Below are 16,171 nucleotides of genomic sequence, written 5' to 3' on the forward strand. Positions count from 1 at the left end.
TAGATAAACTTCATTATTTAAAAACTAGATTTTGCTCCCGTAGAGCTAAGAAATAAGTCGCTAAACTTTGATGTTTATTAGAAAATAAAGTCTGATAAACTGACCCGAAGGTCACAGAAATTATGAACTCACCTCTGATCAGAAACGGTCCGGTCCGGTCCCGGTTCCGGTCTGCAGATAATTTCTGTTAAAAAGCACAGCAGAATTTGGATCATCCCATTTTTGTTTACGCTGCTATTATTAAATAAAGATTTTTTTTAAAACATAATTTTTAGCCTAATATAGAAACATTTTAGGGCAAGTTTCAGGCACAGTCATTTATTTATTTTATTATCATTTTTATGATTCTGTTAACCACAAAAGCAACGTATAATTTTATTGGTTAATTTATAATTAAACATAAAAATAAAATGCTAAAGACAAATATCTGAAGCAAAATATTTAAAGCAGGATATTTTGCTCAGAGATAAATATCTAGCGAACACTCGCTTATATAATAACCGGAAGTGGTCTTCCGGTGCTTGATAACTTTTAAACATTTCAGTTGAAAAAAATAGTATGAACCGATTTAATGGTAATACAAACGCTTAACTAATTGTATGTATATATATATATATATATATATATATATATATATATACTCACACAGCACATGACTGAATCAGTACACCCCTCTTTTATTTTTACAATGTACTTCCGGTTATCCGATGAATTAGCATATTAGCCTTCCGATGGGTGTCAGCGGTTTTCCCGTGATCGTCTAAGCCACAATATTATATTTGTCTAAAAATGGCATTTAATGGATCTAATTTCAATACTGTAGCGTCGCGACAAACTGAATATTGTTTTTTAAATAACCTAAAACCAGGAATCATCCAAATTAACAAACTAACGATTGAAACAGATCACTGTGGGTTTTGAGTTTCACTTGAATTAAATTCCTTAAAATATAAACTCTAAATTCACAAACTATTAAAGGAGAAACTAACGTAAATAGACGGTTGAAAAACTTACTTGTGTCTCCGGTTTGTGGATGTAAAATATGGCGGCTTGTTGAGGTCAATGGGAAACACGTGTGGAGGCTCCGAGTTGTTCCGGTCCGCTTCAGGACGGGACAGAGCGAAACACGGGATTCTTCTGGGTTTAAACGTCACAAATGAGCTGAAAACGGTGTGAAAACATGCAAGGATGGATAAAAATATAAACGTTTAACCAAAAAAACTAACTGTTTTTTCCCATCTCTTGTACTTTGGTCCAGGTTCTAGTAAAGCGTCCAGCTGGTATGACCCATTTAACCTCGGATTAATTTAGCTTTCTAAAATAGACATAAAAATGACAAAAGTCTGCTTATTATTAATTTTAGCCTAAATTCTGCTGGATGATAGTCAAAAGATTTCAACTTGGAAAGTTTGAGGTTCTTTCCAAACTGTGACCTGAAAATCCAATAAGGTGCTGCAGACGCATCATCGGCATAGAAACACATTTCTCTGGCATTTCATCTGGGAAATACAGAAATGTAAGAGCAACATTCAGCACTTAATTCATTTCAAGAACATTGAACATACAAACATGTTGATATTGAAACAAGACGCCTTTCTTTCATTTGTATAAACATATTTTATTGGATATTTGGACTTCCTAGATCTGGATTTTTTTCCCCACTTGAACAGAAGAGTAACAGATTTGGGCTTCAGTTCAGTTCAGACCCGTTCTGGTAACATCTAGTCCCATTCGAGTCCATTCCAAAGTCTAAAGCTTGGTCCATCCAAACCATTCCTGCCGTCGCTTCACAACCGTAACCAACGGCAACGCAGGCTTTAAAGTCCGTTAATGGATCAGGCTTCGGGACGAAGAAACCTTCGGACTTATTCACGTGAGCCTTAATGTTCTTCAACATATTCTAACACAGACAGAACCCAGACGATCAGAACATTTGGCAGCAAAGTTCACATTTGAGTTTCTGTTTCTGCCTGAAACAAACTGGAGTTGATCGTAATTGGGTCAGGACAAGAATTTAAAGGGACAGTTTCACAATTTCTGTCACCTAGAAACTAAAAACCCTCTGAGAGGAAGTGGTGAAAACCGATGGATCGGGTCGGACAAGTACCGGGATCGCTGTTTAGAAATCTGAAAAAAGGCCTCCAGTCAGATTATAAACATGTTTCTGAGAAATAAGACAATAACTTTTTTTGTCCAAATTTTGTTTTTCTGGACACAAATCAGAATCTACAGAAGTAGTTCTGGATCCATTTATTTGGTTCTTCTAAACATCAAACATTTAATTTTATTGGTTTTTTGATCCAATCCTAACATTTCTGTCAGAAAAAACAACTGCTAGCGTAAAACTTTTTGTTTCAATGTTTTTCTTGTTTAGCGCCCTCTGCTGTTCAGTTAGTGCCAAGACTTGACTTAAACAAACAGCTGAAACATTCAGTTCTGTGATCCGGTTCTGGTCGGTTTGTTCCTTTCAGTTCCACTTCAACTCTTTAAGGCACTCGCTGGTGGCAAAGAGAAGGCAGACAGAAGCAAGCGTCGGCAGAGGCGGCCATATTGTTCATCCACGAGGCTGAAAAATGTTTCAAACATGAAAACACAAAAGCAAGAGTTCGTCCAGACGTTTCGTCAACGACACGGCCGCTAAAGTTTCACATTTTTTTAATCGTAAAAGTACCGAAAATCCTATTTACTCAAACACATCCTAGATTCAGAACATTTGGCACTAAAGTGGCTTCAGTGAAAGTTTGAGAAAAGCTGTGATGGTTTACAGATTTGATACGATGTTTAATATAAAAAACATTTTTGAGTTTATGTCATGATGTGTGTAACAACTTCGACTCATAAAATTTTGCGTTTTTTTCATTTATATTTCCTCAATTTGAGCTGAAATGAAAGCAGGTTTCATGATTAATATAATAGTCGAGTCCAGTGGGCGGAGCCTGGTCAGACCACTGCTGCTGTCCAATCAGAGCAGTCTGGGCGTTTCAGGGGCGGGGCTTAAACCAACCACTGTCATCTTTCATTTTCTGTTTATGAATTTACTGAAAATTACTGAAATTGACCAACTTTTCCACAAACTAGCTCTCAGTATTTGAGATTTTTAGCGCAAAATATATAAATTATTTTATGTGGAACCATAAAAATGAACTATAAACGAATGAATTAATAAATAAATTGAAGATAATGATTAGGAAAGTCAAGATTCATCTGATTAAACAAACTAATCGGTACCTTTTTAAGTTGGTTGTGCAATAATTCAGAAGGAAACGATAAGTTGTGAACAGCACTCCCAGTGGTGGAAAAGCGCTACTACAACTGAAGTATAACATTTTTTAAACATTTTCTTCACAAATGTGAATCTAGTTTATCTCTAAACCAGCTAAATTTGTCTATGTTGCATGATTTTTAAATGATATAATACGCAACTTATTTTACTTTTCAGATTCTCAGGACTTTGGTCTTTAAAAGATTTTTTTTTTTTACTAACTTCCTGAACGTGAAAGAAATGCAGCTGTTGGTTTCTGGTGACCCAGAAGCAGAAACTCAGGATACAAACAGAAAACAGAAAACTAAAACTAAAGAAAGTCGCTGATGTTTCGAACATTTGGACCCGCCGGGCCTCCGTACCGTCCAGTACAAAAAGAGCTGGAAAACAATCCTGGAGCAGCTGAAGGTCCGATCAAAACGTCCAAAAAGCAAAACATTTTGTCACTTCACTTGGATTTTCTTCAACTTTTGGTGAATTTCAAAAAGATGGTTTCTTTTTGCCTGTTTGCTTTTTGGCGCTGAGTGGAAATTCGTCTCTTCTGGCTCTGCTAGCTACTCTCCAGACATTCAGATGAGTCCGTGCGCTCACAATTGAAAAAGAAGCCCCGCCCCCTCAGTGAGGTCAGAGGTCAGTGACTTTGTTCTCCAGGGCGGCGGCGACCTGCTGCAGGCGGAGCGTCAGCTGCCTGTTCTGGGCGGCCGGGTCCTCGTCCAGAGACTGGATGATCTGAGGAACAAAATATTAAATCTTTACAGAAAATGTTCTTTTTTCAAACATATTGACCTAAATATTATTTTTATCTTGAATTAAATTTAAATATATGCTCATATTTCAAATAATTTTATGCGTATTTGCATGAAAATCAGATCAACATAATTTTAACACTAATACAATTTAAAATTAACTGACTAAATGTTAAAAAAATAAATTATAATCTTCATCTAAAGAATGCTAATGACTCGTTAAGTGATTATGCAAATGTAGTAAAGATAAAAAACTAAGAGTTGTAATTTGGTATCAATGTTGAATTTGTCAGAGTTTCAGGTTTTCTGTGTGAAATGAATCAGAAGTTTCCTCACCAGATCGAAGTACTTGCTGGCGTACTGGTAGAGCTGGTGCAAGGCCACCTGGGTGTTCAGCTTGTCTGTGTGTTGCTGCAAGAACGAGAGAAAAAAACACCTAAATATTAGTAATTCAAGTAAATTCAATAAACTTCAGTATTTTCTATTGTTCAGCTGGAAGCGCCTGCAGAGGGCGCTCTAGCTACAAATCTCTCCTCATCTACAGCTCCAGTTCTTGTTAAAGTATTCACACCCTGTTATTTATTGTTCCCAACATGCTAACGCTACAAGCTTCAGTTTTATGTAACAGAAAAAACAAAAAACTTTGATCTGTTTTTTAGAAAAAGGATGAAAAATCTATTTATTCTTCCCCCTTTCACTGATACATTCCTGAGACCAGTTTGGAGGTTCGCCCCAAACATATGGTCTAGTCAAAGTCCATCTAAAAGTGAATGGCACACCGCACTTTTCAGATTTTTATCTGTAACATAATGTGAAGTGATGTATCACATAAAATCTCCAGTAACGTTACAAATATGAACATTTTACTACTTTTGTGGGTCGATCTGTTACTCATAACCTCCCAGAACCAACCGGTCCAGCTGGTTCTGACCCAGAATCTGTGGTTCTGGAGGGTTTTGTCCTACCCGGGACACCTCGGCCAGGTGTGTGTTCATGTCCTGGTCGCTGACCGGAACCATCTGCCTGATGCCTCTGTAGTAACTGAGGGAAAAAACAAACAGGTTCATCCTGGAATCAACCGGGTCAGAACATCAGCCGGTGGTGTGGACTCACTCGTCAACCATCTTCTTATAGGTGGAAATCTCTTTTGCGTAGAGCAGCTTGTTGCTAGGAGACTCCTGCAGACAGAAAACAAACCCGCTGATCTCTGGCGTCCCTCAGGGCTGATTAACTGTCTCCTTCTTTTCCACAAACATTTTCAAAATGTGGCTTTTATTTCAATCATCTCTTCTGTGAGTCGAATGACGGAGTATTAGGGAAGGATATGAGAATTTTAGTTTAACTATGAGAATATAGTCGTTATGTGAGCAGAATAACCACAATTTTACCAAAAACCGTCGCAAAATTATAAGAAATCAGTTGAAAATGGATTCAGTCGTTATTTTCCTTAGCCTGCCTCTAATATTCCATCGAAAAAAATTGATTAATCACTGAAGTTGATTTATCAGCCAGGTCTATAGCTGCTGTTCATTTCATTTTCAGTCCATTTTTTATTTTTTTACCCCTCCAGGGTATTTTGTGGCTCTGGTGCCCCTTATATGACAGCAGGCTGACAGGAAACGGGGAAGGAGAGGAGGGAAGACATGCAGCAAATGTCGTCAGGTCCGGGAGTCGAACCCGCGACGGCTGCGTCGAGGACTGAAGGCCTCCAAATACGGGTCGCGCTAACCGCTACGCCACCACGGCACGCCCCAGTCCATTTTTTATTAGTTAATCGCTATAAGAATAAAACAAACTTCTCAACTCAAAGAATGTAGACAGAAAACAAATAAACTTTCTAGTTTCGTTCAAATAAATCCATCAGTCTGTTGACATTTTAAATGACTCCAGTTTGACCCAGAAGAAGCGTAACGTGGACTGACTCTGCTGAGCTTGTGCTCCGTCTTGCTGCAGGCGTCCATGAAGGTCTGGCCGATGACGTGCAGCGACGCGTCCACCACCTCCGTCACGTGAACGTCCAAGATGAACTGCGGGTTCCTCAGGATGTTGACCCAGAACCGCATCGGCAGGCTGGAAGAATGGAACCGGCAGGAACATGGTTTATACCCAGGAGGTACAACTGGGTTAAATAATGATAACATTTATGATTAGCATCAGCTCTGACGTCTTTTTGGCGTAGTTTCTTTCAGAGACACGCCTGGTCTTTGGCGGCCATCTTGGCGTTGGAACCTGGTTTCTATTAATTCATTTAAATGTATTTATTTTGATAAATATTCTGACTCAGCTACCTGTTGGTCTTCCAGATGTGCAGCGTCTCCTCGTCCACGTTGTCGTGTCTCTCCGCCTGTTCGTCCAAGAAGTCAAAGAAATATTTGACGGCCGGAGGGACGGCGGAGCTGGTGCAAAGGACGCTGCGGAAAAAATTATCCACAAACTGCTGCAAGGTTCCCTGCAACACGACAAGAAGAAGAAGAACTAGAAAAAGTTTCTGTTCTTTACAAAACAGCCAAGAACCCAAAGGAACCCAGTGGAGGAAGGGGTGACTTGTCTGCGGTCATGGAGTGTTTTAGAGACACACTGTCACTGAAACACATTATAAATCTGAAAACGGCCAAAACTCAAATCATGATTTTAGAAAAACTTTAAGATATGAAAAAGTTGAATCATCTGAAGATAACTTGATGCCTTGTGCTTGTTTAGAAGTTGAAAGGAGTTTCTAAGCTGAAGTCGGCAGACGTTGTAAGCTGCCACAGAGTGTAAAGTTTATGCTGAATTTCCAAAACATTTTGATGCATTTCAATGGGGCTGAAATTTGCATAAAAGTTTAAATATTTCAAAATTCATAGAAACTGAAATTACCAAAATATATAGCAGGAATATTCAGAAGGAGCTCAACATTTTGATATGAAGACAGAGCTAAGCACAGCAACGTGTTCATATGATGAAATACTAAGAAGAAGTTTAGCTTAGCTTAATGCTAACAACGTGTCTGTGAAGCGAGTTTAGGCCGGATGTTCACCTTGACGGACAGCAGCCGGGTCAGGTAGATCTCTGTGATGGCTTTGGTCATGGCCTTGTCCTTCATGCTGCCTCGCTTCGACTTCACCTCGTCGATCTCGTCCGTCGGCCTCACCAGGTGGAACGTGTTGTCGTCCTCCAGCAGCGCGTTTTCTGCAGCCGACGTCATAAAATCACCTTCACCACTTAGAGACGACCTATCAACGGGTCACGACTACAAAATGGCTACCAAACAATCGACCGATGATTGGCTGGGAAAACCAGCTCGGCTGGGGTTGCTAGGTAACGGGACTGGGCTCGGCTGGGGTTGCTAGGTAACGGCGCAGCGGGCCTCGAATGTGAATTAACAGTTGGGAGGGTTTTGAGACGCCTCACCAAAAAACACAAATTTATTTCCAAAAGTCGTCTGAATGTTTTGTGAAGTTTTAATTAGGAGTTGAGACCCAAATGGAAGTTTCCCCTTTTAATATATTTTTAATATTTTAGGATTTATGTGTTTTAACAAAGAAATTAAAGTTAGCTCTGCTGCCATATGATTATGACTGAATTAACCTCTGAAGGTATTTTCTGCATAACCTCCTCTGGTTTATTAAATCACATTTATAGGTTTCTCTCTTCTGGGATGGGGAGATTATTCTGAAACTAATTAGAAAATGTAGCTACTGCAGTTAGTAAATTAAAAAATAAAACTCCTTGGAGAGAATTATAAGGTTAATTATTATTGCTATTGTGGTCAACTTTTAATAAAAAAACGCTGAGGAAAAACTTTTAATGTTGTTTTGCTTATGCAGACATGAAAAAGTAAATTTAAAGTTAAGCTAATTATTTGGGTCTTTAACAGGTTTTGTTGCCAAATGTTTGATTAGTGGATAAATAAACACAAAACAGACGGCTTTATGATTTTTTTAGCCTAATTTTAACATCTTTGATCATTTTTTCCACCCATTATCCAGAACAACTTAACAGGGCGGTAAACCAACGTAAATACTGGAAGATGCTGCAGCTAAACGTCCCAGACGTGGAATAAAAAATGAGAAGACGTACTCTCATCGTGGCTGTCCTGGTGCTGGTGGAACGACTGCGTGTGCAAAACTCTGGACAGAACCAACGTGGCGTTGTCCCGAACCTGGAAGAATAAAAATAAAAATCTGTTCAAAATGTGAGAAAAGTGTTTAACTAAGCTACACGGTTATTAGAGGCAAAATCTGCCTCTGAATTAATTATCCTCCTTAAATGTCAGGAGAGTCTGGACAGCAGCAGTGATTTAGTTTCTGTTGGTTTTGCAGTCGAGTCTCGAGTGGCTCGACATTTTCCTGCTCTTCAGCTTTGGGTTGTTTTGGTGAAAAGTAAAGGTCTCTGCTGAAACAAAGCTGATTAAAAGCACCAGGAAGGAGTGGCAGCATCATGAATCTCCTCTGGATCAATAAGCCAGAAGATGAACTGGAGACAAACAGAAACCGAGACATCAGAGGGAAACCTGAAAACCTAAACTCAGGCTGACCTTTGACCCATCAGCTCAGGCGTAATGTAGAAACAATTTTACTTTGATCTGTTAAAAGGGGCAGCTGGTAAACAGCAGATTAACTCAAGCTAAGAAAGATTTAGCAGCCTATTAGCAACGGCACGTTCTACGGAGTGCAGTTATAGTCAAAAATGAACAGTAATAATTTTGGTTATTTAGCCAGAAATAAGAGGAAAAAATGGGTTTCATTCATATTCAGTCATTTACAAAAGTAACAGTTTACAGATATTTAGTTTAAAACTTTATCTTTGAGCTAAACATTTACCTCTTAGCTAAATATTTAGCTTACATTTAAATATTTAGATTCATAACTAAATATTTATCCGGTCATGACGACCATGAAACTGTCAAACAGCAACAGTCTTCAGTCAGAGGCTCCTCCATATTCGCTGCAACACTGACTGCTCCTGGATATCCTTTCTGCCCTCAGCATCACCGTCCAAAACGACTCTTGATGATAATCAGATGATATGATTTTAATTTCCCTTTGAGATAAATAAAGTTTAGCCAAATATTCTGAAGGGTTAAAAATAATGCAGGGAAACCAACTTTCTAAATCTTCTATCTGCATCTGGTGAAAAATCCAAATTAAAACCCAACAGCCTCAGAGAAAACCTGAAGATTGTGGACAAACTGCCTTCAGCTTTAAGGGGATGTTTAAGCAGAAAAACAGCTGCTGTGCTTTTGTTCTGCAGAATCCTTCATAGTTTCCTCATTAGAGGATTTAACTCTCATCTCAGCCTCCAGACTCTGAGTCCTGCTGAGGCTCATTTACTGGACTCACGTTGTAATGGGCCAGCGTGTTGAGCCGCTTCCAGCGCCCCTCTGTCTGTGACGTCAGGTCCATGTCCGACAGGATCTGACCCGTGGAGCCGGGGCGCCACTCTGTGGACAAACAAGGAATTACATGGAGAACTACGAGGATTTCAGAGATAAAATGTGTTTTACTCTAATTTATCCCCAGGCAGTCAATAGTTTCTGTTACAAATCTACACAAGACTTTTGTTTCCATTGACCATAAAATTATGCAAACTGGAATTATGAAAATAAATTTGCTTACAGGAAACATGACAGTAACAAAAAGGTGAATGTTTTCATGCTGAGATGTACGGAGCCCTCTAGGGGACATGGGGATTTTTTTTTTCTTTTGCGTTACCTCGCAAAACTTTTGCGTTACCTCGCAAAACTTTTGCGTTACCTCGCAAAACTTTTGCGTTACCTCGCAAAACTTTTGCGTTCCCTCGCAAAACTTTTGCGTTACCTCGCAATACTGTACTGGTCAGTTATGCAGCATAATTGAATCCTGTAGCCTTTCTTACGGTGGGCGCCGTACTTTCTGCTTTAATATAAGGTTATGTGAGGTTTTTCCATGAATGTTAGAATCTTTTTGTGAAATATCTGAAGTTTTATATCTTTCTTTAGGATAGAAAGGCACCACAAACCTACGATATAAACAGAAACCTTCCGTAAGTAGGAAAGAAATAAAAATACATTATAATTTGGACTATTTCTGAGTTATTATAGCGGGTAATAAATCATCTGACAGTTTTGATTGTGTCTCTGTTGTTCTAGTCTGAATGGTTTAAAGAGCTGCTTTCAGTTCCATCTTAGCCTTAACAGACATAAACATGCAGGAAAAAATAAATCGATTTTCAATCAGTGTTTTGCACCAAACAGTTTTTACTATTAACAAGTTTTTATTATTAAAAACACGACAAACTAATGATGGTAAAGGGCCTCACTGGGTTAACTCGGGGAATCTAACCTGTCCGTTTATCAATCAACTCCAAACCTTTTCTTTATTCTGTCACAATTATCGATTTATTCCATTTTGATGATTATGCTCCAAACTTTGCAAGGACTGACCGCCCCGCTCACCGCTTCCTAAAACACACAAAGCCAGTATCCTTCCATTCATACCTGGTGACGTCACTCCCAAGTCGACACACCTAAGTGTCAAAGTCGCTGCTCCTGTCATATCAATAATTACTTATTTCATTTATATGGCTCTTAAAGAGCCTCAGTGAAAACTTGTTTATTATTATTAACTGTTTGGTGCAAAACACTGATTGAAAATCGATTTATTTTTTCCTGCATGTTTATGTCTGTTAAGGCTAAGATGGAACTGAAAGCAGCTCTTTAAACCATTCAGACTAGAACAACAGAGACACAATCAAAACTGTCAGATGATTTATTACCCGCTATAATAACTCAGAAATAGTCCAAATTATAATGTATTTTTATTTCTTTCCTACTTACAGAAGGTTTCTGTTTATATCGTAGGTTTGTGGCGCCTTTCTATCCTAAAGAAAGATATAAAACTTCAGATATTTCACAAAAAGATTCTAACATTCATGGAAAAACCTCACATAACCTTATATTAAAGCATAAAGTACGGCGCCCACCGTAAGAAAGGCTACAGGATTCAATTATGCTGCATAACTGACCAGTACAGTATTGCGAGGGAACGCAAAAGTTTTGCGAGGGAACGCAAAAGTTTTTGCGAGGGAACGCAAAAGTTTTGCGAGGGAACGCAAAAGAAAAAAAAATCCCCATGTCCCCTAGAGGGCTCCGTAGAGATGAACTGGATTTTCAGCTGTGTCAAAATTAAAGTTTTTTGCAAAACTGCAACGGAAACGCTTATCACATCAGGCGAGTCACATGATCAACAACCGGACGTTTCTACTGGAGGAAACGAAGAAGAAGACAACAGGAAGTAGGAGGAGGTGATGATTTTTAATAATTTCTCATGTGAACAAACTGAAACACGTGATTTTAATTGTGTTTCTTATTTAATGGAAACATTTTGTTTTTATTTTTGTTAGCATGGCTCTACTAACCATCTGAGAACAAATTTATTTCCATGATATCATTTTCATAACTTTATAGTCCATGGATTTGGTCTCATGTTTACGGGACATTTAAAAGCAGCTCAGATGTTTTAGATTCTAGATGAACTAAAGGAATAATTTTCTGCCATAGCTGAACTGTGCGTCTCACCCAAAGCGACGCCTTCTGCCTTTGGTCTCTGTGAATACGGCAGGTTCCTGTACACCTGGTCAATGATCTTCTCCTTCACCTGCAGGAAACAGAAAACAAAATCATAACCTCACCTGTAAGCGAACGCAGAAAGGAAAACGCTTCAGAGAGTCGGTGGATTCCTCTGCCTTCATGTGGAAACAGGAACTCACCTGGGTGATGGTGTCGCAGTTCAGCACCTTGACAGGCGTCACGTCTGGTCCCTCGCCGTGAACCAGCACCTGCAGAGTCTGATGCACACACACACACCTGTCACTTTCATCCCAAACAACACACACAGTGCAGGTTTCCGTCTGCGCTGCGTCTCCTGGTTTCTGTTTCTTACTGATGTCAGGAGGAAGAAAAATGAACCGGTTTAATGACGGTTCATTTCAGCGTCATTAAACCAAATGAACCTTATCAGGAAACCGCAGGAGTTCAGGGGTCAGATGGCTTTAAAAATCAGCAGCTGATACGGCAAATCACACACACACACCCACACACACACTCACACACACCCACACACACACTCACAGTGTTGGATCAGAACCGCTAGTTCTGTCCTGCTGCAGGTCGTCGACAGTGAAACGATTCCTCTGGCGTTTTTTTAATGCGCTGAGTCAACGATACGCTTTGACAAAAAAAAGAACGAACAGATTCCTGAACGAACAGATTCCTGAACGAACAGATTCCCGAATGAACTGATTCCTGAACGAACAGATTCCAAAACTCTGAATGAACAGCTTCACAGACGAACAAATTCATTGACATCAAACGAACAGGTTCCCGAAACAAGAACAAACACATTCAAAGACTCTAAATGAACAGATTCCCAGAAGCTGAACGAATATTTTTTAATTTCATTTCTCTAATAACTGACCTCTAACTTCCCAATATTTGATCTTTAGGTCAGAAAAAGGTGAATTTTTTTGTTTAGATGCTAAAACCGTTCAGTAATCAGAAAGTCTCAGCTGAGAGCAGACTGACCAGTGCGGCGTACTCCACGTCGTCTCCCAGCAGCCCCGTGTCGTTCAGCGTGTATTTGGCTTTCTTCAGCCTGGCGTCCACCGGACCTTTCTCCACCTGGTGCTTTAAGGCCTTGTACAGTTTGTATAACGGCTCCCCGGCCGTATCCTGAGACACAAACACACAGAGTCACTCCAACAGACCAAAGATATGATTTTATATATTATATATATTCACTAATCAGCAGGAGTAATGAAGCGTTTCCAGAAAAGATTCACCAATCAGGACTTTTCTGTCGTCTTTTTGGTCAGAGTTTGACCCCAGACTGAATTTCTAACACTAAAAAAAATCTGCTGCAGTTTCTTTATTAATAATTTTAATTAAACCAGAAAAATAAGAAGTCATAATTTCAAGTTTTAAAGTTATATTTATGAAATTAGAGCAAAGCCTCCTTAGAGAAACTGTGACTACCTCATAATTATAACTGTAAACAATGAGTTTATATCTCAAAATTAATATTTTATATCTCAAACTTATGACTTTGAAAGCCACAATTATGAACTTAAAGTTGAAATTATGAATTTATATCTCAACATAATGACTTTATATGCAAAAATTATAACAAAAATTGTATCTCAAATTCTTTGTATTTGAAATTTATAAATTTTATCTCAAATTTATACTTGTAACATCAAAATTATGACTTTTTATTTCATAATTGTGACATTGAAAGTTAAAGTAATGACCTTGTATCTCAAAATTATTACCATACCTTCATAATTTTGACTGACTTTGACTTACTCCCATAATTATGATTTTAAAACTCCCTCTGGGCTTTCATTTCTTCTTTCACGGCAGGAATGGGCTTCCATATTTTACAGTTCAGGTTCATAATTCAAATATCAACTGAAATATGTTGAAATTTACCAGCAAATAAAACAAATCATAAAATATTTGTGTTAAAAATCTGATCTAAAATAAGCTACAGAGAATCACATCCACCGCTTTCAGAAATATGTCGAATTACAGAGACGGTAATAAAACACTGATGCAAACAGAAAGTAATAAACTGGTGTAAAAACTTTCTTTTCATAGGAGAATATTGAATAACAGAGTAAAGAAAAGCCTGTTACCCTGAGGAACTGATAGAGGCAGATGGACATCCAGTTGCAGAGCATCCTCTCCACCACCGTCTCTGACCTGCAGAGGAAACATGAGACCCACAGAAACACCAGGAGGAATCATTTCATCACTGCAGAGCTGCAAGGAGGTTTTCACTTTTCACTGCTGCACAATCACAAAGCTGTCAGCTTCCCAGCAGGAAGTCAGACAGCCTGATTACTTCCACGCTTCAGAGCAACGCCGCAGCGAAGCCGGCAGACTTCCTCTGCTGTCGCAATCATCAATTCACAGCAAATAAAACGGCTCACAGTTTCTACAGCGAATAAAAAACTAAATCTGCAAATAGAAACAGCTGGGGACCAACTAGTTACAGTTACTTCAGTAACTTTTACGAAACAAAAAGTACTTTTAGAGTTAGAGTTGAGCAGGAACTGACAGCCAAAAGAAACATGGCCGCCGCCTGTCACCAGTTCTGCAGTGATGTAATCGCTGGTCTGGCTTTTTTAGTCGATTATTACCAAACGCTTTGGTCCAGAGTTTGGTAGTAACTGGTTACATTTACTCAATTTAACTTTTAGGAGTAATTTAACTGCGCTGTACTTTTAACTTTTACTTGAGTAAGATTTCTGGATTTTTTACTCACTGAATGAAAAACAAACATGTTTTAACCAAAATTCACCAGACAGACTCAAACCTGCAGATTTTGTAAAACGTTTATAAGTTTTTTATTTAAAGAAACTGATTTGTAAACATTTTATTTGGCCTGATTTTGTTATTTATGAATTATTGCCATTTTGGTCCTTAAAATACCAACATTTCCACTTAACTTTTTATTTTGGTCCATCTGATGATGTAATTTTTAATTATTAAATGATTGATTAGCTACTCAGTACTTAAGTAAACTTCTTACCAAATACGTTTTTACTCTAACTTTAGTACAACGTTTTCTACTCTACATCTCTGAGTTTAAATAAGTCAAATTAATAAAATTCCTTGACATGTTCTCACCTCCTGAGCATCAGTTTGGGGTTTTTATTCTGAACGTGTTCATCCATCAGCTCCAGCAGCAGCGTCCTCATAATGTCTGTGTAATACTCCAGCTTCCCGTGCAGCGCCACCGTCAGGAGGGAGGCGAAATTTCCCCGAGACCGGGCGTTAAAGTCCGAACGGCTCTCCAATGTGCGAATAAACTGGAAAGGAAAAAAGATGACATTAATAACAGCTTCATCAGCATAGACAATAATAATAAAAGGATTAGCATCTAAATTAGCATCTCAGGAACCAGGAATGCAACCAAAAGTTTTAAACTCACGTTGATGAGAAAAGGTTTGCTGTTCAGCAGGTTGGAGAACTGATTGAGTGCCTGAGTCACAGTAGCCCTGCGGGATTCTGGGATTTGTATTTTTCCAGTGATCATGGGGTCATTATCGCCTTCTTTGGACGGCAGGAAGAAGTTTCGGTCCGTGTACGTTTTGTAGTCCAGGAAAGGGATTCGACCTTCGCTGAGGTCACTGGTGTGGTCCTCCATTTCAATCATCAGGTCTGCAACAAAACAGAAATCAAACATTACGGAAAACAGCTAACAGGAACTCATTCACTACAGAAGCTAATAGTTTTTTAGATAACCTGTAATTAGCAATCTGCGTAGAACATAAATCGGATTTTAGAAAAAAAATATTCACCATCCATGGATGCGATTGGGTTATTATCTATTTTGTGTTACTTTCTCACAAGTGAGATAAAAATAAGACCTACTTTTTACCAATAAACCAATGAATAAAGCTAAGTTAGGCTAACGTTCTCAGCTAGCTTGTTTAGCTAGTAAAGTTAGTTAATTGGTGTTAGTGGTAGAACATAATTCAGGTCTCAGAAAACTGACCCACTAAGGCGTATTATATTTTTACTACTCAGAAACTTACTTTTGCCAACTTAATACCAAAATAAGGCTAACTTTGTCTGCTAGCTTGTATTAGCAAGATAAATTAGCATAATTGTTGCTACTGAAAAATAATAGTTTTCACTTTTTGTTGAAGAATGTAGATTATTATCTACAAATCAGTGGTTTATTGGCTACTATTTAATTAAAAAACTTATAAAGTTAAAGTTTTGATTTTTATTCAGTAGTAGATGCAGTTAGCATCCACAGCTAGTTAGCTAGTAAAACAAAAAACTATTATTGTTACTGGCAGAACATAACTGAGGCCTGTCAAACTTATCCACTTTGGTTTAGTTTCTACAAACATTTAATAGTAAACAGATGATAAAAATGATAACTGCACAGATAACGGTAAAAATAACAAAATCCAGCTACAGGTTAAACATAATTAAGAGATCTGAATTAATCTGCGTCTTATAGTAATAATTACAAGCTGATTAAGGGCTAATTTTGTGACAAGCTGGAATTTCACAATATAATTTCGTTAAACTGAATTCATCTTTTTGTGTTCTGAGTATTGATAAATATTTATGAGTATCGATGACTCTGCTGTAATAATCCCTGACTCTCAGATCCGCAGT

The 16,171-nt window shown here is 38.3% G+C and overlaps 1 protein-coding gene across 3 annotated transcripts in view; it reads right to left on the reverse strand.

Moving 5' to 3' along the window:
- Positions 1 to 1,597: 1,597 nt before the first annotated feature.
- LOC114160758 (plexin-B2-like) overlaps positions 1,598 to 16,171 on the reverse strand; it is a 125,221-nt gene continuing 110,647 nt past the window's right edge. For all 3 annotated transcript variants that reach the window (XM_028043520.1, XM_028043518.1, XM_028043519.1), the window contains 15 exons: positions 14,967 to 15,196; positions 14,663 to 14,844; positions 13,666 to 13,732; positions 12,554 to 12,700; positions 11,740 to 11,817; positions 11,549 to 11,627; positions 9,333 to 9,433; positions 8,071 to 8,152; positions 7,028 to 7,179; positions 6,297 to 6,457; positions 5,931 to 6,078; positions 5,122 to 5,186; positions 4,974 to 5,049; positions 4,345 to 4,419; positions 1,598 to 3,991 (listed from right to left, as the gene is read on the reverse strand). In XM_028043520.1, coding sequence (XP_027899321.1) covers positions 3,887 to 3,991; positions 4,345 to 4,419; positions 4,974 to 5,049; positions 5,122 to 5,186; positions 5,931 to 6,078; positions 6,297 to 6,457; positions 7,028 to 7,179; positions 8,071 to 8,152; positions 9,333 to 9,433; positions 11,549 to 11,627; positions 11,740 to 11,817; positions 12,554 to 12,700; positions 13,666 to 13,732; positions 14,663 to 14,844; positions 14,967 to 15,196 — 1,748 coding nt within the window. In that variant the 3' untranslated portion in view covers positions 1,598 to 3,886. The remainder of the gene's footprint in view (positions 3,992 to 4,344; positions 4,420 to 4,973; positions 5,050 to 5,121; positions 5,187 to 5,930; positions 6,079 to 6,296; positions 6,458 to 7,027; positions 7,180 to 8,070; positions 8,153 to 9,332; positions 9,434 to 11,548; positions 11,628 to 11,739; positions 11,818 to 12,553; positions 12,701 to 13,665; positions 13,733 to 14,662; positions 14,845 to 14,966; positions 15,197 to 16,171) is intronic.

The sequence above is a fragment of the Xiphophorus couchianus genome, chromosome 17 (assembly GCF_001444195.1).
Source record: "Xiphophorus couchianus chromosome 17, X_couchianus-1.0, whole genome shotgun sequence".
Taxonomy (NCBI): Eukaryota; Metazoa; Chordata; class Actinopteri; order Cyprinodontiformes; family Poeciliidae; genus Xiphophorus; species Xiphophorus couchianus.